Genomic DNA, 27,699 nt, shown 5'->3' with positions numbered 1-27,699 from the left:
TTCATTGAGAATTTATGGCAGCTCTTTAACCTGTCACAAAAGTAACAGATACCAATGAACACGCACACACTTACATATGCACATATATACTTATTTATTTTAAAAAAATAAATTAAATTTCAATTATCTCCACCCCAGCTCCCAGAGAACTGACTGGGTTTTTACAGCCTCTGCTGCTAAAAAAAAAACAATGCATTTTCCTTCAAAAATGTTCATTATTTTCTAATTACTGAAAAAGTCCCCAAATTTTCAACAATACACTGGATTGTTTAATCTAACAATACGAAATGATCCTCAAGGAACATTATTCTAAGCGTGTCAGAAATCCTTATCTTTAGTAGCTCTGGGAGGTTTGTTTGATTCCAAGGACTAAGTGTACACTGAATCTGAAAGCAAGCTTCCCAGCCCAAGCCACGGTTGCTCCAAGCTCCAGCCCAAGCCGCAGCATCTACACAGCTATTTGTACAGAGCTAGTGTGAGCCCCACCAACATGAGTCTGTGGACCTGGGCTGGAAGGCTCAGGCCCAGATGCTTTGTAGACATGCCCATAAACACCGCTGTTACATAGGAGAAGAAAATCTTGGCTCTTGATGGGTTAAAATAGTCATGTGATGAGAATCAGTAAATTTCTACTATTTCTGAGGAGGTAAACAATATTCTGGCCTGGAACTAAGTCAACCAGTGAGATCACACATGGAAATACCTACATCCTAACTCAATCAGCTGAGGTCAATAAAAATTTCCCCTCAACTCATACTACAGTCAGTCAGACCACTGCCTCTTGATTGGTTCCAGAGTATTCAATAATGATCTTTTCTGAACCTCTGAATTCATCTCTCATTTGGAATGTTAGTTAAAAGAAACTGCAATATTAAAAAAATAGAATCATGGCCAAAATGGAGAAATTTCCAGATGTGTCTGAGGAAAACATTCAGAATGTATGTAACAAGCCACAGATGCAAATTTTCAGCCAGCCTCAACTTGGCCTCTAATTTGGCACATACACATATTCATAGATTTAAAGGCCAGCAGAGGCCATTAAGATCATCTAGTTTGACTTCCTGCGTGACCTCGGCTACACATTTCACCTGCATCACACAAAGTAACATGTAGCTGAACTAGAACTGATCTGTTAGAAAGACTTCCAGCCTTGATTGAAGGACCCCAAGTGACATAAAATTTACCACATGAGCAGGTAACTGGGCGCTCACGCAAAGGGCATTTGCCTGTGTAATTAAGGAAATTGCATATGCAGAAATTTGTTCCCTAATTTAATGTCTGGTGAACATCAGGATTACTGTCCTTCCAAGTAGATACAGCCTTCAGTTTTGTCTTGGTAAGACTTCACCTCTAGGGTGAATAACATCTGACATACATCAATATCAACAGAATCGTAACAGCCTCAAAGCCATGAGAGAATTGACATGGAGTTTACCCTGGCAAAGTATCCAGAGGCTTTTGGGTAAATGTGTTCTAACATAGAACACAAGAAATTAGGATAGAAAGAACTATTGTTCAATTTTGACAAGGCCTTGAATGCCTGCAAAATTGGTAATTCAACCCTTTTCCTTCCAGGTATAGTACAATATTTGGGAAGAGTGATTCTGGAAAAGTAGCTCACTGTAAAATGAGTTGAACTTAAACATACATTTAAGGGCTCTTCTCACAACCAGTTTAACATAGCACATGTGCAGAGAATCTTTGAAGTGTGGTGCAATGTGCTAATTCATAAACATTTACACAGCAGTAGTAGAGGGCAATATGATTCATCATACATATGCTGCTCTGTGGCAGCAATGCTTATAACGATGAGAGAAGCCAGGACAATTATGCCATGTGGACAATTTATGTCCAGAAGCCACAGCTGATGTTTTTATTTAGTTTTGAATTTTTGGCAGAAAATTATTGGGATCTTGTCCAAGGAGAACCTCTCACCTCGGGGCTCTAGCAGTCATAACACTATATCCAAAATACTTCACTGAGAAATGAGAAAACAGCATTGTCAGGGTGTTAATCTTACATATGGCTCGAGGAGCTGTTCAAAGTGTCTATTTTTTTTTTTTAAAGGGAGGTGGCTTTCCTGTAAGAACAAACTTTTTGGGCACCTAGTGGTCTAGCATGCAAGGATTTCTGGAATTTTCGCTTTCCCGACCTGCCTGTTAATTGGCTGCCTGGCATCGTAGCAAACTCCCCCAGGGCAGCCACTAGGCAATATGGTCTGTGGTGGTGATTTGGCAGGAAGCAGGATGGGGAAGAAATCTGAATCCACATGCAAAAAGTTTTCCTTTAAGTCCCAAGCTGTGCATCCCAACTTCATTTGGGGACAGAATAGTTTTTTGACTTATCAGGAAGGAGAAGAGTAAATGTACTTGAACGTGCTACTCCTCTCTTATCTTTTGGATTTGGTACCTGGTATTTAATTTCCAAAAAACGTACAAGAGAAGCCTGCATCTTCAGGGAGTTTGTATGCAGAGGGAAATTCAAAACCCAACCCTAGTATTTCCTGACTCTCTGCTATAACACTTTCATATGAAGTTAAATGAGACAAGACTGTCTTTCTGGAATAACTGAAACCTCAAGGGTGCTCCTTGAAATATCAGCTGTGAATGCATAGTGGAATCAATTAAATGAATTTTGAGACAGCAGATCAGCAGAAGTGGTGGCATGGGGAGCAAGGGAAACTGAAAATCGCTGAGGCAGTTCACTGTGCAATGAATTCCAAACGCAAACACGCTTTCAGTGGTGAGAGATCCAACATCACCTGTGTGTCACTTTAAGCCTTGGGCAATTACTTAGACAGAAGAAAAGAAGCTCTTCTGCACTTACCTGAAATGTACATTCAAACATACAGATTGCAAAACTCCACCCACATATGCATACTGTGACTAGTCATTTCTTATTAATGAGTAATGTGCTGCTAACATGAAGAATCAATGCATACAAATATTAAGATGTTTGGTATCTGATACATCATCCAAACGCTTCTGCTGGTGGGATGGTGTTCCAAGAAGGAGGAGTGCTAGGCAGAGGCGGGCTCCACCTAATGAAGAGAGGGAAGAGCATCTTCGCAAGCAGACTGGCTAACCTAGGGAGGAGGGCTTTAAACGAGGTTCACCGGGGGAAGGAGACCAAAGCCCTGAGGTAAGTGTGGAAGTGGGATACCGGGAAGAAGCACGAGCAGGAGCGCGCGAGAGGGGAGGGCTCCTGCCTCATACTGAGAAAGAGGGACGATCAGCGAGTTATCTCAAGTGCCTATACACAAATGCAAGAAGCCTGGGAAACAAGCAGGGAGAACTGGAAGTCCTGGCACAGTCAAGGAATTATGATGTGATTGGAACAACAGAGACTTGGTGGGATAACTCACATAACTGGAGTACTGTCATGGATGGACAGGCAGGGTAGAAAAGGTGGGGGAGCTGCATTGTATGTAAGGGAGCAGTATGACTGCTCAGAGCTCAAGTATGAATGCAGAAAAACCTGAGAGTCTCTGGATTAAGTTTAGAAGTGTGAGCAACAAGGGTGATGTTGTGGTGGGAGTCTGCTATAGACCACCGGACCAGGGGGATGAGGTAGATGAGGCTTTCTTCCGGCAACTCACGGAAGTCACTAGATCACAGGCCCTGGTTCTCATGGGAGACTTCAATCACCCTGATATTTGCTGGGAGAGCAATACAGTGATGCACAAACAATCCAGGAAGTTTTTGGAAAGTGTAGGGGACAATTTCCTGGTGCAAGTGTTGGAGGAACCAACTAGGGGCAGAGCTCTTCTTGACCTGCTGCTCACAAACCGGGAAGAATTAGTAGGGGAAGCAAAAGTGGATGGGAACCTGGGAGGCAGTGACCATGAGATGGTCGAGTTCAGGATCCTGACATAGGGAAGAAAGGAGAGGAGCAGAATACGCACCCTGGACTTCAGAAAAGCAGAATTCGACTCCCTCAGGAACTGATGGGCAGGATCCCCTGGGAGAATAACATGACGGGGAAGGAGTCCAGGAGAGCTGGCTGTATTTTAAAGAATCCTTATTGAGGTTACAGGGACAAACCATCGCGATGCGTAGAAAGAATAGTAAATATGGCAGGCGACCAGCTTGGCTTATCAGTGAAATCCTTGCTGATCTTAAAACACAAAAAAGAAGCTTACAAGAAGTGGAAGATTGGACAAATAACCAGGGAAGAGTATAAAAATATTGCTCAGGCATGCAGGAGTGAAATCAGGAAGGCCAAATCACACCTGGAGTTGCAGCTAGCAAGAGATGTTAAGAGTAACAAGAAGGGTTTCTTAGGTATGTTAGCAACAAGAAGAAAGTCAAGGAAAGTGTGGGCCCCTTACTGAATGAGAGAGGCAACCTAGTGACAGAGGATGTGGAAAAAGCTAATGTACTCAATGCTTTTTTTGCCTCTGTCTTCACAAACAAGGTCAGTTCCCAGACTACTGCAGTGGGCAGCACAGCATGGGTAGGAGGTGACCAGCACTCTGTGGAGAAAGAAGTGGTTCAGGACTATTTAGAAAAGCTGGACGCGCACAAGTCCATGGGGCCGGATGCGCTGCATCAGAGAGTGCTAAAGGAGTTGGCGGATGTGATTGCAGAGCCATTGGCCATTATCTTTGAAAACTCTGAAGTCCCGGATGACTGGAAAAAGGCTAATGTAGTGCCCATCTTTAAAAAAGGGAAGAAGGAGGATCCTGGGAACCACAGGCCAGTCAGCCTCACCTGAGTCCCCGGAAAAATCATGGAGCAGGTCCTCAAGGAATCAATTCTGAAGCACTTAGAGGAGAGGAAAGTGATCAGGAACAGTCAGCATGGATTCACCAAGGGGAAGTCATGCCTGATTAACCTAACTGATTTCTATGACGAGATAACTGGCTCTGTGGATGAGAGGAAAGCAGTGGACGTGTTGTTCCTTGACTTTAGCAAAGCTTTTGACACAGTCTCCCACAGTATTCTTGCCAGCAAGTTAAAGAAGTATGGGCTGGATGTTCGGACTATAAGGTGGATAGAAAGTTGGCTGGATCGTCGGGCTCAACGGGTAGTGATCAATGGCTCCATGTCTAGTTGGCAGCCGCTACCAAGTGGAGTGCCCCAAGGGTTGGTCCTCGGGCCAGTTTTGTTCAATATCTTCATAAATGATCTGGAGGAGGGTGTGGATTGCACCCTCAGCAAGTTTGCAGATGACACTAAACTGGGAGGAGAGGTAGATACGCTGGAGGGTAGGGATAGGATACAGAGGGACCTAGACAAATTAGAGGACTGGGCCAAAAGAAATCTGACGTGGTTCAATAAGAACAAGTGCGGAGTCCTGCACTTAGGACGGAAGAATCCCATGCACCGCTACAGACTAGGGACCAAATGGCTGGGCAGCAGTTCTGCAGAAAAGGACCTAGGGGTTACAGTGGAGGAGAAGCTGGATATGAGTCAACAGCGTGCCCTTGTTGCCAAGAAGGCCAATGGCATTTTGGGCTGTATAAGTAGGGGCATTGCCAGCAGATCGAGGGACGTGATTGTTCCGCTCTATTCGACATTGGTGTGGCCTCAGCTGGAGTACTATGTCCCGTTTTGGGCCCCACACTACAAGAAGGATGTGGAAAAATTGGAAAAATGTCCAGCAGGGGGCAACAAAAATGATTAGGGGACTGGAACACATGACTTATGAGGAGAGGCTGAGGGAACTGGGATTGTTTAGTCTGCAGAAGAGAAGAATGAGGGGGTTTCAAAGAGGATGGATCTCGACTGTTCTCAGTGGTAGCAGATGACAGAACGAGAAGTAATGGTCTCAAGTTGCAGTGGGGGAGGTTTAGGTTGGATATTAGGAAAAACATTTTCACTAGGAGGGTGGTGAAACACTGGCATGCATTACCTAGGGCGGTGGTGGAATCTTCTTCCTTAGAAGTTTTTAAGGTCAGGCTTGACAAAGGCCTGGCTGGGATGATTTAGTTGGGGACTGGTCCTGCTTTGAGCAGGGGGGTTGACTAGATGACCTCCTGAGATCCCTTCCAACCCTGATATTCTATGATTCTATGCTCTTGCAGAGAAACAAACTTGCTGATCTCATAGGTTTTTTTCCCCATCTATAACTTGTATGTTCCTACTAGTGACTGAAGCCATAAGGATAATGTATCTATCTGTATTTCTGCACAGTTATGTTATGGATTAAATATATTTTGGGTAAACAGACAACATTAAAAAAAACAAACAGCACTGATTGACATTATCTTGTAAGAAGGTCTGCAAGACTACAGATGGACAGTTTTCAAACAATTCATTTGTATGCAGATTAGCAGCTGGAAGGATGTGAGAAACAATGTTACACGAAAGTAAATTATCCAACTGGAGTTTAAAATACCTTTCCTTTCTCGCTCCTACCTTATGTATAAAAAATATTTTCTTGCACTGCCTTGACGGAGCTGATTTACGTGACACAAAATAATGTCGTATTTCTCTCTCTTTTTTTTTTAAAAGCTTTTCACAGAATCCAACAAATAACCCATCTACAATCTTGGAGTACATTTAGTTTTAGAAAATTAACTCATTCACTGGCATTAAAAAATGTAACAAGAAACATCTATCAGAAGAAAATACAGCATAACCATCCATTGCCCAGAATATTTTATGTGTGGGGGATACAATCTGCTGTATCTGATGTCACAATCATATTGTAAAAGTGCTTTTACAGCATTTAATAAATTAAACCCATTATCTGTCAATCATAAGGAGTCAGATTATTAATGTTGTGTGTGTGCAAATGGTTGTGAATGCCTAACTTGTGTCCTGTGCACACAAATACTGTAGATGATTTGTACTTGTACTTTGTGTATTCATAAGGGTAAGTTAGCCCTGCAGAAATGCATGCAAGTTGTCTGCACACCCTGTAGCTGTGAAAAGCTGACCCTTAGTTTCCTTCTTACTCTAAGGTTTGTGATACTGGATGCAAATAATGACTTGAATATGCAGACAATCTAGCCTGCACTGTGTGTATGCTTTGTACAGAAGATAAATTAAACAACAATGAAAATAGTTCCTCCTACAAGAAAAATTAAGGAAACCCATCTTTCTTCTTAGTAAATTCAGCCTGATGAGACCTTCATTGAGTATGACGATCAGGGTAAATTAATGTCTCTTCCTGAGTGGCTTTCTAAAAGGTGCACCAAAAGGAATAGCTTCTCTAGGAGTAGAATTTGCTGTTACTGACTTTCTTCTCCTTTAACCTTCAGGAAAAAGAAAATTCAAGTCAACAATTCTGCTAGGCATTCTAAGAAAAAATACAAAGGTCAACTCAGCAACTCTGTGTACTTCCGTTTCTTTTCTTTAAATTAAAATGTGAACACAGTAACAGCATACATATGGCACTTCATATATTCAAAGCTTTGTACATATATTTTTTAAAAAGAGCCAAAAAATTCAAAGAACAATGTCATGGACATTCCCACAAAAATGCACACACAAACTACTTTCATAACTCTCTATTTGCATGCTGAAATGCTGGTCCTTCTAGGAATATCCATTTTCCCATCTTTAAATATTTGGTCCCCAAATATTCCAGTTTCCACCCAGTTTACTAAAAGGTAAGTGTCTCTTGGGGTGTGCTTATAATTATCACAACATATACTTACAGCACCTTCCATCCAGGAATCTCAAAAACACACCACACCCCAAGGAAGTGAGTAAATACCATCCCCACTGAACACAGAGACGCACCAATACACAGAAATTATGTGGACTTATGAATAGAACTCATGAATCTCAACTCCCAGTCCTTTGCGCCTACCACTAGCCCATAATATTAACTCAGCTCAGCTCCCCACCTTCAGCTCTACCACAGACTCACAGGGTGACAGGATAGTTGCCAACTGGGTTTTCCTTGGATGAATGCCAGCAGCACCTTGCTCCTACTGACCAATCATAACCCTGGCTCTGCATTGAGCTGTGGCATTGGTCACTTCTCTGGTTCTAAAGAGACCTGAAAGACTGGCCTCTGATTGGCTGGGAGGAAAGGATTTGACCCCTCTCCCCGCTTTAGGCTGGGGGAGGAGCAAACATCCATTCAGGATCTCCTCCTGCTACAGGAAGGTCCTGTTCTCCCTGTACCCACCCATAAGCTGGGGCAAGGCTTAGGGCAAGGGGTCTTTTTTCCTTAGGATAGAGTCTGGGAATAACTGGCAATTCCATGTTGTCGCTAAGACTAACCATTGTGTTTTCATTGGTGTTTGAGTCAAACCGGAACTATGTTCTGGTCCCACATGTTCCAGTATGTTTATGTCACAATGCAGTCTTTATGGTGGGTAATTTATTTGGCTGTTTGAGCTGGATGGTAGGAAAGGGTCTAAGCTCCAAAGATTGTGGCATTCAGTGAGTCACTGGGACCAAGAGACTCATCAGCATGGGCTGCTGGAGTCTGGTTCAGTGGAGGCTCAAACTCCCTTTACAAGAGTGAAGCATGGCTTCTAGTCCAAGCCAAGTGGGCCAGAAATTATCTTATCTTAATAAAGCTGAAGCCTTTGTGCCATACAGGACCCCTTAGATATGAGGACCCTTTTGGGGGGCCCTGGGCAGAATAAAGAGGATCAACCTACCTCCTGCTGCATGTCTCTTGATACATTTGTAATTGGTTCTCATTCACACTGAATTCTTTTAGTAAGGCATCTCTGTTAGGGTTCCTTAAGTTCTGGTGGGTGTCATACAGGAAGAGCTGGTTGTTCAGCTCTGCCTGGCGCTTCCGAAGCTGCCGACATGATGAATAAAGCGCCTCTTCGCTTTCCTTCAAGAGAAAAAGAACATCAGAAACCAATTCAGCATCTTACACAAGCTATTCTTCCCTGATTTTTCTAAGTAGTAGTTTGTAAATTATTTTTTGTAAGACACATGTGGAAACAAAATAAATAACTGAGAAAACACTGAAAAAAAGAAGATGCTCATAAAAATAAGCTTTTAAAAAAGGTAAGGTGTTCAAACACCATGGTGATCAGTGAGAAATAAATGGATTACAGAGAAAGCATTTGATGACGTATACAGGTATGCTGAGGAAAGAAAGGGAGGAGGCTGTGTGTTACAATTGTTACTTTATCTTCTAATAGTCTTGAAACACTGGAAAGACATTTTAATTTTTGAAGGTTATATCTGATAGAGCCCAGTATGCAAACACTACCAAGGATTGGGCTTATTACTAAGTCTCATTGCTTCCAATGGAGTTTCTTATTAAACTGCAAACGAAAGGTCAGATTCTTCAAACACCAAGCATTAAATGGGACCATTCATGGCCATTAGTACTATGGCTAAGGGGGCAGATTCTTCACTGGTGTAAGCTGTCATAGCTCTATTGACTTCACTGCAGCTATGACAGTTTACACCAGCGAAGTATCTGCTCCTTAGGATATGTCTAAACTGCAGCCAGGAATGAGCCTCCCAATCCCAGCAGATACACTTGGCTAGTGGGACTCAAGCTAGTACACTAAAAATAATGTCAGAGGTTGCAGCTCTGGCAGAGACTCAGGCTAGCCACCCAAATTCAGACCCAGGGGGTCAGGTGGGCTGGAGACTTCAAGCTGCCACTCAAGCCACTAAGTCCACATTGCTATGTTTCGCACGCTAGCTTGAACTATGCTTGAGCGCGTCTGTTCACCAGGCTGAGGGGTCCCAGCTGCAGTGCAAGCTTACCCTTAATGTTTGCAGGATTAGGCCTTTAATTTGCATTTGTACTTGCATGTCATCTTCTAGAAAAAGGGCTCTCAAAATTCTTCACAAACAAACAGTTAGTAAACCACAATACCCCTTTGACACCGGGAGCCATTTATGGACTATTTTAAAACATTATGCACACGGGTAATCTCATCTGTGTAGTGCCCATCTGTGTAAATCTTGGCAGGACTGGGGTCTTAAGTTCCACACCAATATCAAAACATCCCACACCAACAAAGAAACACGCGACCAGTAAACAGAAGGCACTGTCACAGCAGACATACTAATAATCAAGCTCCTTTCACCCCTCAGCCCACTGGCTCCCCAGATGCCTAAGACAATGGATGAGCTTCGCAACATGCTTACCAGGTTAACAAACTGTAAAATCAAGGACACACATACACACACGCACACCATCCCCCTGCACTACAGCTGATACCGTGCTGCAGCTCCCTCTCTGGGGATGTCAAGGAGCTGAAGCACAACCTCTCTGCTCTACCCTACATATTACGCATTTTAAAAATATGAAATAAAGGGTCTCATTTTTAAAGGGGACCAAGCTCGCCTCCTTCAGTCATAAATGAGGACATGCAAATGGCCAATTGCTGACCACTTAGACAGCTACATGCCCTCATTTATTCTCACAAGTAACTGTATCCACCAACGCTGGATTTGAAAAGTAAGATTGAAGTGGACACTTTGGGAATTTCTGTTAAAAACACAAATGCCAGCTAAACTGATGATAATCTGAAAATGCTTCAAAAACAGTCATACTTTTGACAGCAAGTAAATCAAATTTGCAAGCAAATAAGCATGCTTCTAAATTTAAAAACTTTCTTAATACACTTACATTTCTAGACTATATGGAAAGACTCCAGTTAATTTCAATAGGAACTGGATAAGGCCTGACATGATAAAGATGCAAAAATGTTGTAACAGTGTATAAATTATGTCTCAACAAATTTCAAAACCATCTGCAAGACCTTTCATAATTTTAGATTGCCTCTCCAAGTGTATGCAGGTGGGGTTTCTGTATAAATAGATCTGTTATTAAATTATAACATTTTATGGAGGATTTTCTTTAAAAGCAGCGTAACAGATGGAAAATACCTTGATCGTTTTTATGATGCTTCTAGGTTGGTTTGGCAAAGGTTTTAAAAGTTTTATGACCATGGCAAGTCTTTGTTCACTATAGACTGTCCAAAAAAAAAAAAAATCTTTAAAATTTCTCCCACCACTGCATCAGCATCCTGAGGTTTCATCACTGTAAATATACATTTGCACTGCATCTCAATTTTGGTTTACCAAGCTGGAAGAAAGGGGACTGAGGCTGGGAGATGTGCTATAGTCAAAGGACTTATTGCTGAGAAGGTTGAGAGGTGCACGGCTGCTATGAACAACACTTTAAAAGACACCACTGCCCCAGGCAAATAATGAGTGGGATTTTTTGAAGAAAATCCCAGACACCAGGGATTCTCAGCATATTTACATATTGAACATGGATATCACTTTGTAAAGCACTGAGTCACTATCGGTGGAGGGATTTGTAGGAGGTGGCAACAACAAAGTCCTATCTAGCCTTCTATGCCAGGCTCATCCCCATGGGATTTGAGACCTTATGTGTTTAAAAACTCTTTTTTAAAGGATATACATTTTATTTATATACACAAGTCTCATATTATGACCCTCTCCCCCCTTGCGATCCCTCACCTTTGACCCCTTTTCTTCCTTGGGACCCTTCCTTCCCCCTCATGATCCTGACCTCCTGACCTCTTATTTTCCCTCAGACCCCCCCTCATTGCAACTCCTCTTTTCTCTCCCTTCTCCAGTGGGTAATGGAAAGCTACAATGGCTGCCAAGAAGCTGACAGGATTGCATACAGTCATTGCATAGGGGGTCTCATGAGACTTTCTACACAACTTGGAAAAGAGTGTTTCCCAACTCCTCCAAGTCTCCTGCTTCTCCTGTGAAACTGAGCATGACTGTAAATGCAATACCTTCCAGTTCAGTGTCTACGTAGCTGCAGGACTAAATCCCTCCAGAAACCCAGTGACTTACTGATGAGAAGCACATAGTGTTCTGCTGTAAGAAATGCAGTGGCCAGATTCTGGTGTCAGTTACAGCAGCTTGTGTTTGGAGTCACTCCATCAACTCCAGTGGGCTTACACCAACGTAAAGCAGAAACAGAGTATTTTTTCCTCTGAAATTTGCAGTATGTGGGAGATCACCTTGACTCCCTAGCATCTCACTTGTTTCACAGAGTGTCTATCAAGCCTGGAGAATTGTGACTTGAAAATTTGGAAAGTGGAAAGAGCACTAACTAGACAAGATGGGTCTGGTTTAAAGTACTGTATGCAATAACTTTGGGTATCAATAGTAATTAACTGCGTGTGGCTCACCCACCTGCCTGGCTGATTCCATTCCTAACGATTTGTAATTTTTTTCCAAGAAGAGGATTATGTGCACAAAAAATTATAGTGGTTCAAACAGATGTTCTGTGAAGGCTTAAAATGAGGCAGGTTTATCTGCAATGGGATCCAGTGCTGGGTCTCTGGTTTTTATGAAATATTGCCAATTATTGTTTTTACTTTTGCTCTTTGGCAAAGCCTTCTATTTTTCCCATAGATTGATTCTGAAGACTGGAGAAGGAATATATTCTGTCCTGAGTATCTACTGCCAAGTGAGGCTTCAATATTAGTGAGTCTCACCTCCAAGAAGGGCATAAAAGCTTGAGAAGAGCTCTTTCCTACTGCCAGAGAATTAAATTCTATCCGGTTTTATTCAAATCAAGGAGGCCAGCGGCAATGCTGCTGTGTGAGCAGAACATTCTTTAAAAGAGTGAGACATCTCTCCACCCAGATAGCGAGCAACTGAATTCTGGTTAGTGAACATTCAGGAACCAGTGTGAAAGATTTAAGGGTCACACAATATCAGGCAGAAATATATGAGCGAACTGTCACCTCTTAGTTACCACAAAGGACTCACTGACCCATGCTTTGGGCGTAGCGGAAGTGATGAGGAAAGTGTAACACACAGGAAGTGGCTTTGCACTTACCAGAACTTGCTGCATTTCACAGAAAACCAGAAGGGAAGCCAGCTCTGTATCTTCACTGTAACCATTTTTGAGAGGTACTGACCTAAAACCTGGGGAGAAGGTACACAGAGGTAATTAAAGTAAGGAGGAAGGGTTGCTTGCAGTTGGGGGCAAGCATATATGGGATTGGGTAGATCCTTCCATTCTGCTCACCTGCTCCATTCCTTGGAGCAGGCAGAGCTTTGAAGTTTACAAGGAAGCAGCAGGCAGAGATGGGGTGACGAAGTTTTCCCACAGCCCTGCAAATCAAACCAGGTCTGGAGAAATCAGAAGTTAACTCAAGGGATGCCCACATTTGGATCAGCTAAAAAAGCAAAGGTAAAACACAAGGTAGCAGAAGAATCTTAAGCAGTGATCTCTCCAGAACTCATTCTGGGCACACAATCACATTAATGAAATGGAGACTGTGGCAAAATGAATTAAATCACAGTAATCATTCCATAATCAAATCATTAGAAGGTAGGCACAAACACAGCACTGCTGATACTGTTACCTCTCCAAAATAAACCTATAACTGGGTGTTGAGCAGGGTGGAGAACATCGATCCTTTTTTGGCATTTGCTCTCTCCTAATCCAGAGGGTCAGATTTAAATCTATCAGTCTCAAACTAGTGGGACCAAGAATGCAGGAGATGCCTTTACTTCCCACTGTGAAACTGATCATACTGCAGTAGTAGGTTGTTCCATACCCACTTTCTTGTTGCTGATACAACTTGTTCTGTGTAACTCTTTCCTCTTGCAGAAAGAATGAAAAACAATTTGGTGGTGGGCGATTCATTTAAAAGATTATTTTCAACACGCCGGACATCCTTGTTCAGAGCGAGGGTGTGGTATTTTCAGTTTAGAGTAGCTATCTCCCAAGGTGTGTTTCAGCTGGATGGGCCCTTTACTACCTAAGTTTTGAGAGCAAATGCGCAGTACTACCAGTTCTAAAGACCATGTTTCTTGCTTAACACTTTATGACACCCTATTGATCTTTACCTGATTTGATTCCTTTGATGGGAAAAGTGGCATGTGCTAAGAAGTTGGGGTCACTGAACATATCCTCCTCGTAAACAACGAAGCGCAGAAACGCTAGGTTAGGATCATAAATTTCAAACTTCACTTGCTCTGGACAGGGTACCCAAACTGGGTTAAGGCCATTGTCATCTGAAATGAAAAGAAAAAATTTTTGATATGATGCAATCACTTCCCTTTATGCACATACAAGTGTATATCCAAGGGCAGATGCTGGGATTATATATGAAGTCTGAAATTCCTTATCCCAGCTGTTTTTCTATGCCCACTCAAGAAGTTCTTGGGGGGAGGAAAAATCTATTTTAAAAAATCTAAATTTAAATACATTTCTTCATATTTAATATATTTATATAAACAAACCTCCCTGGACATCTATTTTTAAAAGGTGAATTGCTTCCCACGCATTAATGAAAAACAAGCCCCAGGTCTGAGCTTAAAAACAGACACTAGCATGAAACATACTAAGTAGACAGATATGCACCTATCCAGTTTGCATACTCATTGGTGGAGTTTTGTGGGGTCATCTGCACGTGTGCTGGAGGCTGAAAATCTGGCTCTGAAGGTTGATACAAATACAAAATATAAAGGTCAAAATACTCTTCTCTGGGAAACACTGCAGTTTCCCCTACTGGTGCAGCTCTCTACTGAACATTCTGAACTCATTCCACACCCAGAATTTTGCACGGCCTCATCTGTCACAGAGAAACAGCAGTGCATCTAGAAATGCCAAAATCAGGCACTAAAATAGACAGCCAATCACATGGCTTAAAGTAAGAAAAATCGTGGAGTAGGACCCTCACATTTAAAATCCTTACCCCGGTTTGGCTTTTAGTGTAACTCTGGCCCACACAGATACATTTAGTAAAAGAACCTCATTTGCGCACACAGCTCCATGAGATCAATGGGGGTATTTCCTTGACTTTATTGGGCTCTGGATCAAGACGATAACACTTTGCATGCTCCATAGCTGTATTACCACCCTTCTTATCCAAGATATCGCCAAACAAATGATCTAATCTTTGAACTCAAACCTAAATATAATAGCCTCAGGACTTAGAATCTTTCTGTTTGGAGTGCACCTTCAGAAACTGACTAGCATCTTCAGAAAGACAAGGTGGGTGAGGTAATATCTTTTATTGGACCAACTTCTGTTGGTGAAAGAGACAAGCTTTCAAGCTACACAGAGCTCTGAACACTGCATCTAGCATCTTCAGAGACACTTTCAACTTACCAAGCAATTTAAAAATATGGAAATTACACATAGTCAGAAACTTAACAGAAATGCACATTATGAACCTAACACAGTTTAACACTTGCATGTTTCTCTGCCTGAATTTGACACAAAGTGAAGGTTCTAAAATTAATTGGTTCTGAGGCAAGCACTAGACTACTAATACATGATCATCAGTTAAGAGCAATAAAGTCACCTTATCCTTCTGGTCTATGATATTTGTAAATTATAGATAAGGAAAAGATTATTTCATGGAAGTCACGAATTTTGTGACTTTCAGAGACCTCCGTGACATTTTCCACTTCAGCACTGGGGTTGTGGGGAGACCCTGCAGCTCCGAGGCACTGCATGCAGCAGGTGCTGGTCACCCCGCCCCACAGCAGGGCTCCCGCCCTCCCTCCCGCTCAATTGTCCACCGGTCAACCCTCTACCCATTATTTTTAGTAAAAGTCGGACAAGTCACAAGCTTCTGTAAATTTCTGTTTATTACCCGCAGCCTGTCCATGACTTTTACTAAAAATAATCATGACAAAATTTTAACCTTAATTATAGATAGCATGCATGATGGATGTCCTCTACCAATTTTATTTAGTGCACTGCAAATATAACTCCACTCCCACCCAGAAAGTTGTGCAGATACTCACTCACAACTGTTGTCTTGAACTTGCTATTATCACATTCGGCCCCACAAATCTCCACCTCTACAAATGGACAGGCAATGCTTCTGCCGGGTTTAGGCAGATGGCGAGCACCTAAAACCTATAAACGGACAATAGGTTATACCAGTATTTGAAAAAAAACTTGGCACTGCATTTTACCACTGCTAGTGGTCTACAGAACTATTAAACAGTGCCACTGAAAAAGGCAACTATTTTTCTTATCAAATAGTCCTCAAGAGAGCACGCATATATGCCCTTTCTCTCCTGGACAGATGGATGTGTGTAGAAATATATACATTTACAAACACACACAAGTATCACTGGCACAGGTAACTACACTTATAGTTAAGATTGCCCTACACTTTCCAATGTAAAATCCTGTTTTCAGTTGCTTATAACTTTGCATAACTCCAAGCTTGAACGATTCAAGCTAAAATTTTCCATGCTGAGTATCTGCCTCAGGCTGATGGGGAAGAGTGGTTTGTTTGTTTATTTTTAATTTTCAGCTAAAATGGTTCAGCCATTTCCGAAATGAGATTAGAGAAAAATAGGATATTTGGTCTGCGGTGGGAGGGGGAAGGGGAGGGAAACAAACAAAAAAAACCCTCTTATAACCATTTCATTAAGAAGCTCTAGCACCTCCACGCTCTAGAGCAGGGACTTGAAATTTGGCAAGGGGTTTCCCTGCTGTCAGGGAGGTGCCCATTGACATCCTTGTGAAGATACGTGCAAATATGGCCAAGTTATAAGCCTCCAAAAAAAATCACATCCTCAGAACAGACTTGTTAGAATTTAGCAGCTAAATTCTCCAGTGATTCTGTCTGTACTGGGCATGCTCCATCCCCTCACAGCTCTTATGTGCCAACTAGACTGTGCATGTGCCTTTCCTACAGTGAGTGAAGAGTTGCAGGGAGGCTGAGCAGGACTTTGCTTGCAATTGCTCTTCCCAGCTGCTAAGGGGCCACTGTGGCAGCAGACACAGAAACTGAGAGCAGGGAGGCTGTTCCTCCTGTGCTCTCAATACTTCCCTGCAGGCATCATGGTGTAGAAGGAGGAAGGTGCCTGACTCAAATGCAGAGGAGTGAAAAATGGATAAGAGGAAAAGGAGTGCACCTCAATCTTACCGAATGAGGTGAGATTCTGTGGAAAAAATAGTATGTGACTATATAATTAAAGACTGTACCTCAATGTATACACAAGGGGTTGAATCAGAGTTGCACATGCAAACATAATTCTGGCATTTCCTGATTTGTGTGTGCTTATCTTTGCAATCTGAACATCTTTCAAGGTCGATTTTCTTGGATGCAATATATAGATACACACACAACCTCTTTTTCTTTCTTTCTCTCTTGCTCATATGCATTCAAGAGTCTGAATCAAATTTTCAATCCAGTTTTAAGTGGACCTCCATTCTTGCAAGCACAAATTATTTGAGGTGTAATCCGGCACAAGCAATTACTTGTGACCACAGTTCTGGTCACTTCCACATGCTGGTCTATGAATGCACTTGTAAATGCATGTCAATGAATGCACTTGACAAACATTTAAGTGACCTAAATCATGAGCATAAATAAGTATGGGTACAAAAATGTGTCTGCAAAAATGGAGAACTGTGTCTGAAAATGCAGCTCTGTATACCACACTTTCACAGAACATACAGAAGATGCCTCACTTCAAATGCCACAGTTCCACTCTCAAGATGACGAGATAATAGTGAGGTTCTGTACTCTTTTAGCACTTCTTACATTTTTTAAAAAGCACTTGTTCTTTTGCTTTACTTTTATAGCTCCTGTCTGCATCCAAACTGCAGTAAGAAGTGGTTACAGTGTGTTTGTTCCTTACCATCATTTCTCATAAAACATATGCTATTTTGGAAGACGTCTCTCTTACTGAATAGCAGCTGAGAACACAAACAAGTTCAGCTTACAGATGGTGCCAGGACACACTGTAGTGTAATTTTCAAACAATAAACTCTTTTTCTTAATGAAAAATGAGATTCTGAAAGGATGAAGTGAACCAAAATAGCTGCATTTTCCCCTATCGTGTTAAAGCTAATTTTTTTTCTTAGTTTCTTTTTTTCATTATAAAAACCTATTTCTGTCAAATTGGAAACCTGCTGAACTAATAACTCTGTTGCTAACCAGTCTCTAATCGGATCTTTCTAATGAGAACTAAGGTGGGGTTCAATGTAAGTTGATTTGATTTGATTTTGAATAGTCACCATATGCATTCCATTTTTTTCTGTTCTATATTCATTGACGTGACAGAGAGAAACTTATTTCATTTCAGGGAAAGTAGCAGAATTAGTTTTATTCCTAAAACACTGACATTTAAATAAAGTATGTTTTGGCAATTGTCACAGCTCTTGCTCTGAAAATAATAGTTTTATTTGTAGTGAGTCATATAGACCTTTACTACTTGTAAGAATATATTTACAAAAGGAAACATTTACCCTCACTGTCAAAAGCATCTGCAGTTTCCTCTTTGATTCACTTGGCATTGGGTCATAGTCCTCATTTCGCATGCTTTCTGGCTGCAGAATGTATCCAGTTCGTCCATTAAGTGAAAACAAGGCATGGTTTATTTGCATGTATTTATCTAGGGAAAGAATGAAATAGCCATGACAGTAGAGTTCCCCATTTTATTAAATCCAAAAGGACGACAAAGTATCAATTTGATGGCTCCTTAGTGCCATTCCCACTGGTTGCCACTTTCACAAAGACTAGGTGATGACTAATGTTTCACTTCAGTAATTAGAACTGATTGTCATTGGTCCACTGATTAGAAATCTGAGACACTTGGATTCACACTGAACTTCATATCAAAGCCAAGAGAAAATTCTGTCAAACCAGAAATGTTGTGCATTTCCAATTCAAAACACATTTTCCCTTGCCAGTGAACTGGTCAAAATATCAATATAGTAACAAATACAAGCTGATATCGCTAGAGCTGTGCAAAGGGAAAAAGCTACTTTCAGAAAACATCTTGAGGTTTTGAAAGGAACAAAAATGGAACATTTCAAAATTCCCCATGAAAGAAAATTCTGCAATTTTTTTCCAGGTCAATCAAAACATTTCATTTTGACAAAATTGAAATATTTCGTTTAGATTCTGATCTTTTAAAAATAGTTTTATGATCATACAAAATTAAGAAACAAAATGAAAGTGATCTCAAAATGAAAAAAAAAATCTATACAATTCATATCCAAAAATGTTAAAACAGGAAATGAAATTCTTGTGCACCTGACACAATTTCATGAAGTGTATCAATTTTAATGGCACTGTGTATTCTGACACCAAAATTTCTCCAACCAGCTCTTCTAGTATCTCTTGATCATTAAATTGAGTTACTCAGTTAACACAACACAGTACAATGTGAAGTAAGCATAGGCGCCGACTCCGTGGGTGCTCCGGAGCTGGAGCACCCATGGGGAAAAATTAGTAGCTACTGTGCACCCACCGGCAGCCAAGCTCCTCTCCCCACCCTACCCCTCACCTCCTCCTCCACCTTCTCCCCTGAGCGCGCCGCATCCCCGCTCCTCTGCCTACCTCCCAGCGTTTGCTGCTGCCAAACAGCTGTTGGCAGTGTAGCAAGCTCTGGGAGGGAGGGGGGAGGAGCGGGAACGTGGTGCGCTCAGGGGAGGAGGCAGGGCTGAGATGGGGATTTTGGGCAGAAGTTGGAATAGGGGCAGGGAGAGAGCGGGGCAGGGATGAGAGGGGGTGGGGCCGGGCCGGGGGAAAAGTGGGGGTTGAGCACTAACCAGCGCAAGTAGAAGTCGGCGCCTACGGAAGTAAGAGGGCCTGATCCTCAGCTGCTGTTAATCGGTGTCACTATCAAAATCAGTAGAGCTATGCTGATTTACACTTGTTGTGGTCGTACATGCCAGTCCAACACCCATTAAAGTTAAGAGAAAGACTCCACTATTTCAAAGGAGTTGGATCAGGTCCCACAAGTGAACTCTGCAGGGTGTATGGAGATGAATTTTCTGTGATCTGCCCGAGTAGCCAATCCACAGAGTCACAAGCAAACAACTCATATAGTTTCAATCCTCTCAAGCACTCACATTCCTTCTTCCATCTATCTTCCTGTTTTCGTAAGATATCAACCACAATGTCCAGGGTGGTGGAGAAACTAGAGGGGGAACTTCTTAATGGTCAATTGAAAGAATGAAAAACAAATTAAAGCTCCTCTTTATGAGAATGTTACCTGGCGTCTGGAAATTAAGAGACACCATCTGGGCGCCACAAAACCAGAGGCGAAATGGGTCATAGTTAGATGAGTCAACCCTCTGTCCTTTAGGGTAGACCCGCGTCAGTCCCTTTTGGTTGTATTTCAACAGCTCACCAGGCTTCTGCCTGACAACACTTTCAGCTTTGTTTTCCACAAAAGAACGGACTTCTCTGAAATCAGGATTTTCTACACAGAAGGAGGGGAGGAGAAAAAGGCAAAAAAAGGAGAAAGAAACCACCATTTATTCTCCATTTCCACTGGAGCCTTGCTTTACCTCACCCTTTAACACAGAATAATTGACTTCTTGTTAATGCACACACTGCAAGTTGAACATCAAGTCTGAAAATTAAAATAACCTGTCTGCCTGACAAGTTCTCTAACTGCTCATTGTGGTGGGACTGGATGAAGGCTACAGTGTTGTTCTCATCCCGTCACTGCTAATAATGCTCATTTGAGCACTGCAGCACATCCTTTCCTGTATGTAAGTGGAGGAATGGAGGGCAAGCCATGGTTAACACCTCAAATCTACCTTTACGGCTTACTGCAAGCATTCACAAAGAATCTTAAGCAGGAAGGGGATATTTGTTGGGTATTCCATGGATCTGGTTACAATGGCAAAAACCCAGCAAGTAATCAATTTCAGTGTCAATCCAGAAATTTTTACTGTTATTGCCCCACATTCTCATTTACATTAAGACATCTTCATGTCACTCCAGTAGCTTCAAGGGGTCTTATTGTAAGCGACAATCAGACTGTTACAGCAAAATATTACATAATGTAGAGCAAGTCTATTTTAGATTGAGTTTGTTCCATATTTTGTCCCAGACTTGAGCCTCGACAGGTTGAGATGTATGCTCAAAACAATTCTAATAACTCACTAGATTTTACCTGACACTTTATCATTTGAATACTATAAAGCTCTCTCCAGTGTACAATTCCAATTTGCCACTGAAAATCCTGCTGCATGAGCTCTCCCAGTACAGAAAGGAGGTATTTTATTTTCAATTCTGAAATTTCAAATAATGTTTCTTTGAACAGGATTAGCATGCAAGCAGGCAAGGCGAAATTTATTATTAAAAATAAATCACCTAAATTGTCCTTGGATTTGCTTGTAGGTTTGCAGTAGATTACCAAGTCAGATAATTCAATGGCAATTAATTGATTCTTTTCCCAGTACTTCCTCCTAGTCTCCTGTTTAAGATTAAAAAAATATTTTTAGATTGCACATATGTAGAACATGATGGCACAATAAACTAGGACATATTCTAAAGAAAGGATGATTATGTTAAAATACTCCCAGCTCCCTGATTTCATATTTAACACTTCATAAATGCACTTGGATGTGACATATATTTAGGGCTTCTGTTTTTCAGGGTTTATTAATATAATTTTGGGTGTTCATTTTTAACAATTTTTTAGTTTTATGTAGGTTTCCAATAACTCGGGGTTTTCGGGTCTCTCACTTGTATACTGTAATGAGTAATGGATATTATCTTATATCCATTACTCATTACAGTAGTATATACTGTAACAAGTAATCTCTTTGTAATGTTCCCTAAGGCACTTTAACATAGTGCTGTTTCAAACAGCACTATATAAAAGCACACTAGGGAGCCTTTAGTGCACACCAGCAGGGTCTACATGGACCAATTAATGTACAACATCCTATTGTGCTTTAGGAATCACACTCCTGTAGTCCACATTACTGCTCTGTTTGGACAGGCCAATAGAGGCAAATAACCATTTACAGTGTTTATCCAGTGTTTGCTAGATAAAAACACCTATTTCATTTTTTTAATGGGGGGAGGTGGTCTTTATTGGTTAAAACCTAAAACCAGAGGTCCTACATACACATTTATCCCCAATTCAAGAAAGCAGTTAAGCATGTGCTTAAGGCCCAGATTTTTAAAGGCATTTAAGTGTTGCTGCACTCAGTGTTGCAATACCTAATGGGTTTAGCAGTTTAAGTCTCGTTTTCAAAAGGGATTTAGGCACTCAGGTTCCTAAGTATCTAAATTAATTTTCAAAATGAGACTTAGACATTGCAAGTCGAGTGCAGCAACCGCCTCAATACCTTTAAAAATCTAGGCCTAAGCATTTTCCTGAATCGGAATCATATAAAGAAGCTTGGCAGCTAAATTACTGTTTTTATGTACATCCATATAAATCTAGCTAAATTCTTGACTCAACACCCTCATATAAATGCACAGACAAAAAAATGCAAAGCATAATGAAGTTTATCTCCATTTATTTATGATCTCGATGAGGATTAAGTATCTCTTGTGCCTCCAAGACTGAATTCCAGCTGTCTCCAAATGCAAAGCGCGCTGCTCCAGCAGTTCACTTTTTGCAAAGCAAGCCAGCGTTTCCAGGTATGAAAAAATAATTTACGATCAAACAGGCATCTTTATGGAAAAGTCCATAATCTACTGCAATACTAGACGGTTTAAATCTTGGTGTTGTGGGAGCTGAATGAGGATACCTGCAACCCATTCAAATGGGAGTTGGGGAACCAGGCTACTCCTCACTTTGGCAGGCAGCAGCTATTCATGGCCATTCCTGGTGCAGATTAGAAGCCACTGAAGTCAATGAGAGCCCTGCATCAAGTGAAGGTAGAATTTGGCAGGAAGTGATCAAAATTACAAAAAAGATTCAAGAAGTGATTGCAGGATAGGAAGTATAAATGGAGTCACATACTGAATAGTTACTAGCTTCAGTACAAAAGGCTACAAAGCAGTAGGAAATAGGAAATCTCCAAAAGAAATTCTCACAACAGCAGGAGGAGGGAGGAAAACAGGAGCTGCAGAGAGACGTTTTTCCAGAAGCAGTCACCAGACCAGAGACTGTGTGCTGTGGTCTAAGAAAAGCAAAGAGGAATTTAGTATTATGAACTGACATAGCCTTGGAGAAGTGCAGATATAAGCTATTACCTCTTTGTAATACATAGTGACCCACCACAGTGTAACATCCTAATAGACATACAGCTTTCACTTAAAAGCAATGTTTTCACGAGCAAAGGAGCATTTCCAGGTGCTGTAAACTCGTTCTTAAAAGTACACTTCTAAGGATAGCTAACCAGGAATGAATACCAACAATAATAGACTATTCCTAGGACACGGTTAGTGCCGATATAAAACAGGGATGACAAAATGGATAAAGCCCTGAGTTGAGAAGCTGAAGTGGGGGGAAATCTTCAGAGACCTGGAAAACACCCAGGTGAAGATAAAGTGAGGAATTCCAAACTGCAAATTATTACTAGCCGTATATAATAAAGTTATTGGCACAAGTAGGAAAGTGTTTTACAAATGTATACACTAGACAGCAGAGGTAGGAAGCAGGATTATGAAGAGGAGTTTAGGCAAAGGAGCTCAGATAGCACATACATTCGGGGATTTACTATAATACTTTTCAAGCTTGGTTCTCCACTGCCTTGCACAAGGCATGCCATAACTTACACCTGTGCTAAGTGGACGTAAAACACTACCATTATCATTTTTTAGTATATCCTATTTACTCTGCATAGATGCAGGCAACACCACAAGGCATAAAGCACTCAAGTCATCAACTTGAGGGAGAACTCTGCTGAAAGTGTTAAAATTCTCTTTGATGGCTGACGTTCTGCTAACTGTCCTGAGGTGCCTGAAAATTTAGAAAACAAGACCCAGATTAGTGAGGTGTTTTACTTTAACCATGTAAATAGCCGCACTGAAGTCAAACTGCAGAACCAAGTCCTGTAAAATAAATATGCAAGAGACTTCAGCGGATCAGGCTTTAGTGAGGTTTGGGGAGCTTAAGTGGTTCTCAAATGGCCGAAGACTCATTATTTCCTAATTTTATAACTATCCATTGCAAAATAAAACAAAAATTTCCTTTTCTACTGGTACCTCTTCTGCAGTTTTCCGTGTGATTTCCCTGATGCCTTGGAACCATTCAAACAGCTCTTCCACCGTATCTGTTGCAAATTCAACCGGAGGGTCTTCTGGATTCTTGGGTTCCAGTACGAAGACAAAAGCCTTGCCATACTTCCCTTGCGGCATTTTCACTATTGGACAGCACAGTAACAACAGACACATACAAAAATGTATCAACTCTTTTAGTCTTAACTGCATGCTGTATGAATGGCTGGTTCAATGCAGCAGCCAACCATACAGATTTCCACTATGATAAAATCTCTTGTCAGGCTGAATAGATAGCATCATCTTTCCTTCTCTAGGGGAAACAGCCCAAATAAAGGAGGAAAATCTAGGAATCCCGCTACAAGCTTCAGAGGCTACGTACCGACATTGTATGCATTGAGGACCAGTATGCCACGACACAGAGATCCTAAGGGGTTGTCCTCAATAATCTGTGAGGAAACAATGGGTTTAATTTGATTCTCTTAATCTTTTCCCTTTTTAATCATTAGTCACAGGATGCATAACAAAAATTAAACACAAAGTTAACCGCCTATAACTGCCCACAGTGTCATGGAGAAACCGTCAAGGGCTCTGTTTAAAAAGTTCACTTTTAGTGAGAGGATCTCTCATTATGGATGAAAGATGTCTAGTGAGGCTGGGAATAACCCTGGTTCATCTGTGGGTCTTCAATTCAACCGGTTCACTGTATTTTGACTATTACATTACAAAGCTACTGTCCTAGCATAATTACTCATTTTTAAAGCTTTCCTTTACAATACCAGAAAAACCAAAGTGTTCATATAAATTTCCCCACACACACCCAAGGCATCACTGATCTGAGGGTTCATCAAACATTTTATTTTAAAAAACCAAAAAGATTCATGCAATTTAATAACTGCCTACTCAGACTTTTGCTTTCATTTGTTAGATTAAATTGCTCTTTGTCAAAGACTCTGGAACACATTTTCACATGCTTTTGGCTGGCACAATTGGTTCAGTTACCTACTGGGTAACAGGGTGTGAAAACAGCTAATTAGATGCATTTGTGCATTCCGTTTTCCCATTTGCAAAAACCATTGCAGTAACTATGTTGGCAAATTAAGTGCATATGTGGGGCACATAATTGTTCCACACATCTATCTGAAAATCTGACCATGTACAGAAACTCCTTACTTAACGTTGTCCTGGGTAGCGTTGTTTTGTTGTTACGCTGTTGATCTATTAGAGAACATACTTATTTAAAGTAGAACAATGTTTACTTATAACGTTGTTTGGCTGTGGGGGCTTGGAACCAGGGTGGGCCGGCAGCCCCTCATCAGCTTCCTTCCACACCCACACCCAGCACCTCCCACCCACCGGCAGCCCCATGGATCAGCAACTCCAAGATCAGCTGTTTTGTGGCATTCAGGAGGCTGGGGGAGGGGGAGGGAGAGGAGTGAGGACATGGCATGCTCTGGGGAGGGCAGTGGAGCAGAGGCAGGAAGAGGCCGGGGGTGTGGAGTGGAGGTGGGCCTGGGGCAGAGCCGGGGGGTTGAGTAGCCCAGCACATTGGAAAGAATAGCAAGAGGAGCAGCCGGACGATCCACCCTCTTTCACCCTCTGACTCCACCACCTCAACCAAGCTTCACAATCATCACTGCTGAGTACAGTATTAAATTAATTATTTGTTTAAAATTGTTTAAAACTTATACTGTATATGTATATAATGTCTTTTGTCTGGTGAAAAAAAATTTTCCTGGAACCTAACCCCCCCATTTATATTAATTCTTATGGGGAAATTGGATTCGCTTAACATTGTTTCGCTTAAAGTTGCATTTTTCAAGAACATAACTAGACTGTTAAGTGAGGAGTTACTGTATGCTAATCTTTAGCCTGCAGGGAATTGCTTATAACACACCCCGTCTATACCTCTCCCCAAATGCAGTTCCATTAGGAATAACCTGCCAAACACAACTAGTGGCATCAAGGACAAAAGACAATTGTGTCTGCACAGCCCCAAGGACGGCAAACACTATGTGTATTTTTCTACTCTATGCTAAGGCTGCATCATGCACAACATATAGTTATAATCCACAGAATCACAGAATATCAGGGTTGGAAGGGACCCCTGAAGGTCATCTAGTCCAACCCCCTGCTCGAAGCAGGACCAATTCCCAGTTAAATCATCCCAGCCAGGGCTTTGTCAAGCCTGACCTTAAAAACCTCTAAGGAAGGAGATTCTACCACCTCCCTAGGTAATGCATTCCAGTGTTTCACCACCCTCTTAGTGAAAAAGTTTTTCCTAATATCCAATCTAAACCTCCCCCACTGCAACTTGAATGAGAGAAATCCCATGAATGAGAGAAACCAACTCAGTGTGCAGAGGGCAGCATCGTGCTAATGGAAGACATGAACCAAACCCTGAACTCCTCACCTGGCTTTCAAGGTCTGCTAAGTTATCAGTTGACATGTCTTCAACGTAATTAGATGGAAAATAGTGTTGGACTTTTTCTCCATAGTCTCCTTGCCACCTGAAATTTAAAAATTTAAAAAAGAGACAACTGAAGACCTTCAAACACAGACCATTAATTAAGCAATAATCTTCAAGAAATTGGTCATTAATACCCAAGACCAGCTTGCTAGTTGGCTATTGCCAAAATAAAAGTGATGAAGCAGCTAAAAGCTCTAACAAAGAGATCATTAACTGTGGTAGGTGATTTCAAAGGGATTGCAGCTATTGCAAACTGCAGTTAATGACTTAAGGAGCTTCCCCTCCAGCACTAAACACTATTATGTGGTTGACTGCTTCGTGGAAACAACTAGAGGACATTAGATTCCTAAGCATTCCAATCAATTTATAAGCCAGGTAGGAATGAAAACTTGTGGGCAGATACTCAGAGGATGGAGATAACCTAAATCCATTTTGGTTTTCAAGGGGTGTTGTGCAAAGCATGGAGAGGGATGCTGCACTGACCCAGGGTTAGCCTTTGGAGGGTCTCCTGCAAGAAGTGGGTTTTTGGGAGGGATATGAATGGGGAAAGGAAGCAGGCCTGACACCCTGAGATAGGGAGGCTGTACCAAGCATAGGTTCTTGGTATCGGGGGAAGGTACGGATATGACAGTGGGAGAAAGCAATGAAGGGAGCGCTGAGGCTGCAATAAAGGGTGATCATCAAAAGAATGTGAGTAGCAGCAAAAAATCAAGCCATGTCATACTTGGAACCACTACTGCCAGCTGTTCCAGAGAGCAGCACTGATTTCCTTCATAGCAGAAGTTTTACTATTCCCAGTGGAAGATTTTTCCCCTGCCCATTTCTCTCCCATTTCCTTCGAGGGCTAGCAATGCCACTACCTAGGAGAGACGGACAGGACTACTTTCAGATCCCATCAACCTCATTATTGGCTTGTCCACAATGCAGTTACCAAGCGATGCAAGTCACTCCCTCCTGATAAAGACAGTGACCCCTGCCCCTTCCATCCCAGACAGCAAAGGACTGGCTAGGACTCAAACCTGGATGTCACACAGCAGCAGAGAGCGCTATCCACATGGTCACTCCTCTCAAAAGCTCTTTGACAGTTACCAAACACTTTACAGTACTTCTTGTCAAAAAGCCAGGCAGGAACAACGTGTGTCAAGGTGGGAAGGTGAGAAAAGTAAAAGGGGATTTTCTTTCTTCATCAACTTCTGGGATGTATAAGGAACAGTGGCTGGGTCAGAAGCAGAGATTTTAAGAACCCCTGCACAAGCTGAATTCATTTCCTCATCACATACACTCTGTGGCGGCTCTTCTACAAGGAATCACTCTCCTTACCAGCCTCCTGATTCCTTTGTGACGTTATGAATTAGGGCCCCTCTGCAGAAGCTCAGTTCATCACTTCTCTTAGCTTTATAGTCATATATGGCTTTCACTGTTCTCTGAGGCT

General features: G+C 41.7%; 1 protein-coding gene across 3 annotated transcripts in view; it reads right to left on the bottom strand.

The window, feature by feature from the left end:
* PLCG2 (phospholipase C gamma 2) overlaps nt 1–27,699 on the bottom strand; it is a 93,818-nt gene continuing 66,119 nt past the window's right edge. The window contains exons 22-33 of one of the 3 annotated variants that reach the window (XM_077831517.1): nt 27,588–27,697; nt 26,211–26,307; nt 24,180–24,246; nt 23,786–23,943; nt 20,990–21,092; nt 19,878–20,087; nt 18,124–18,269; nt 15,657–15,771; nt 13,746–13,913; nt 12,727–12,815; nt 8,570–8,754; nt 1–7,204 (exon numbers count right to left, since the gene is read on the bottom strand). In XM_077831517.1, coding sequence (XP_077687643.1) covers nt 7,162–7,204; nt 8,570–8,754; nt 12,727–12,815; nt 13,746–13,913; nt 15,657–15,771; nt 18,124–18,269; nt 19,878–20,087; nt 20,990–21,092; nt 23,786–23,943; nt 24,180–24,246; nt 26,211–26,307; nt 27,588–27,697 — 1,491 coding nt within the window. In that variant the 3' untranslated portion in view covers nt 1–7,161. Of the gene's footprint in view, nt 7,205–8,569; nt 8,755–12,726; nt 12,816–13,745; nt 13,914–15,656; nt 15,772–18,123; nt 18,270–19,877; nt 20,088–20,989; nt 21,093–23,785; nt 23,944–24,179; nt 24,247–26,210; nt 26,308–27,587; nt 27,698–27,699 lie in introns of those variants that run through there. The other 2 variants (XM_077831516.1, XR_013347715.1) reach the window with 2 other exon arrangements.

The sequence above is a fragment of the Eretmochelys imbricata genome, chromosome 12 (assembly GCF_965152235.1).
Source record: "Eretmochelys imbricata isolate rEreImb1 chromosome 12, rEreImb1.hap1, whole genome shotgun sequence".
Classification (NCBI taxonomy): Eukaryota; Metazoa; Chordata; order Testudines; family Cheloniidae; genus Eretmochelys; species Eretmochelys imbricata.
Note: the sequence above shows the minus strand (reverse complement) of the source record. Positions and strands in the feature narration are given on the sequence as shown.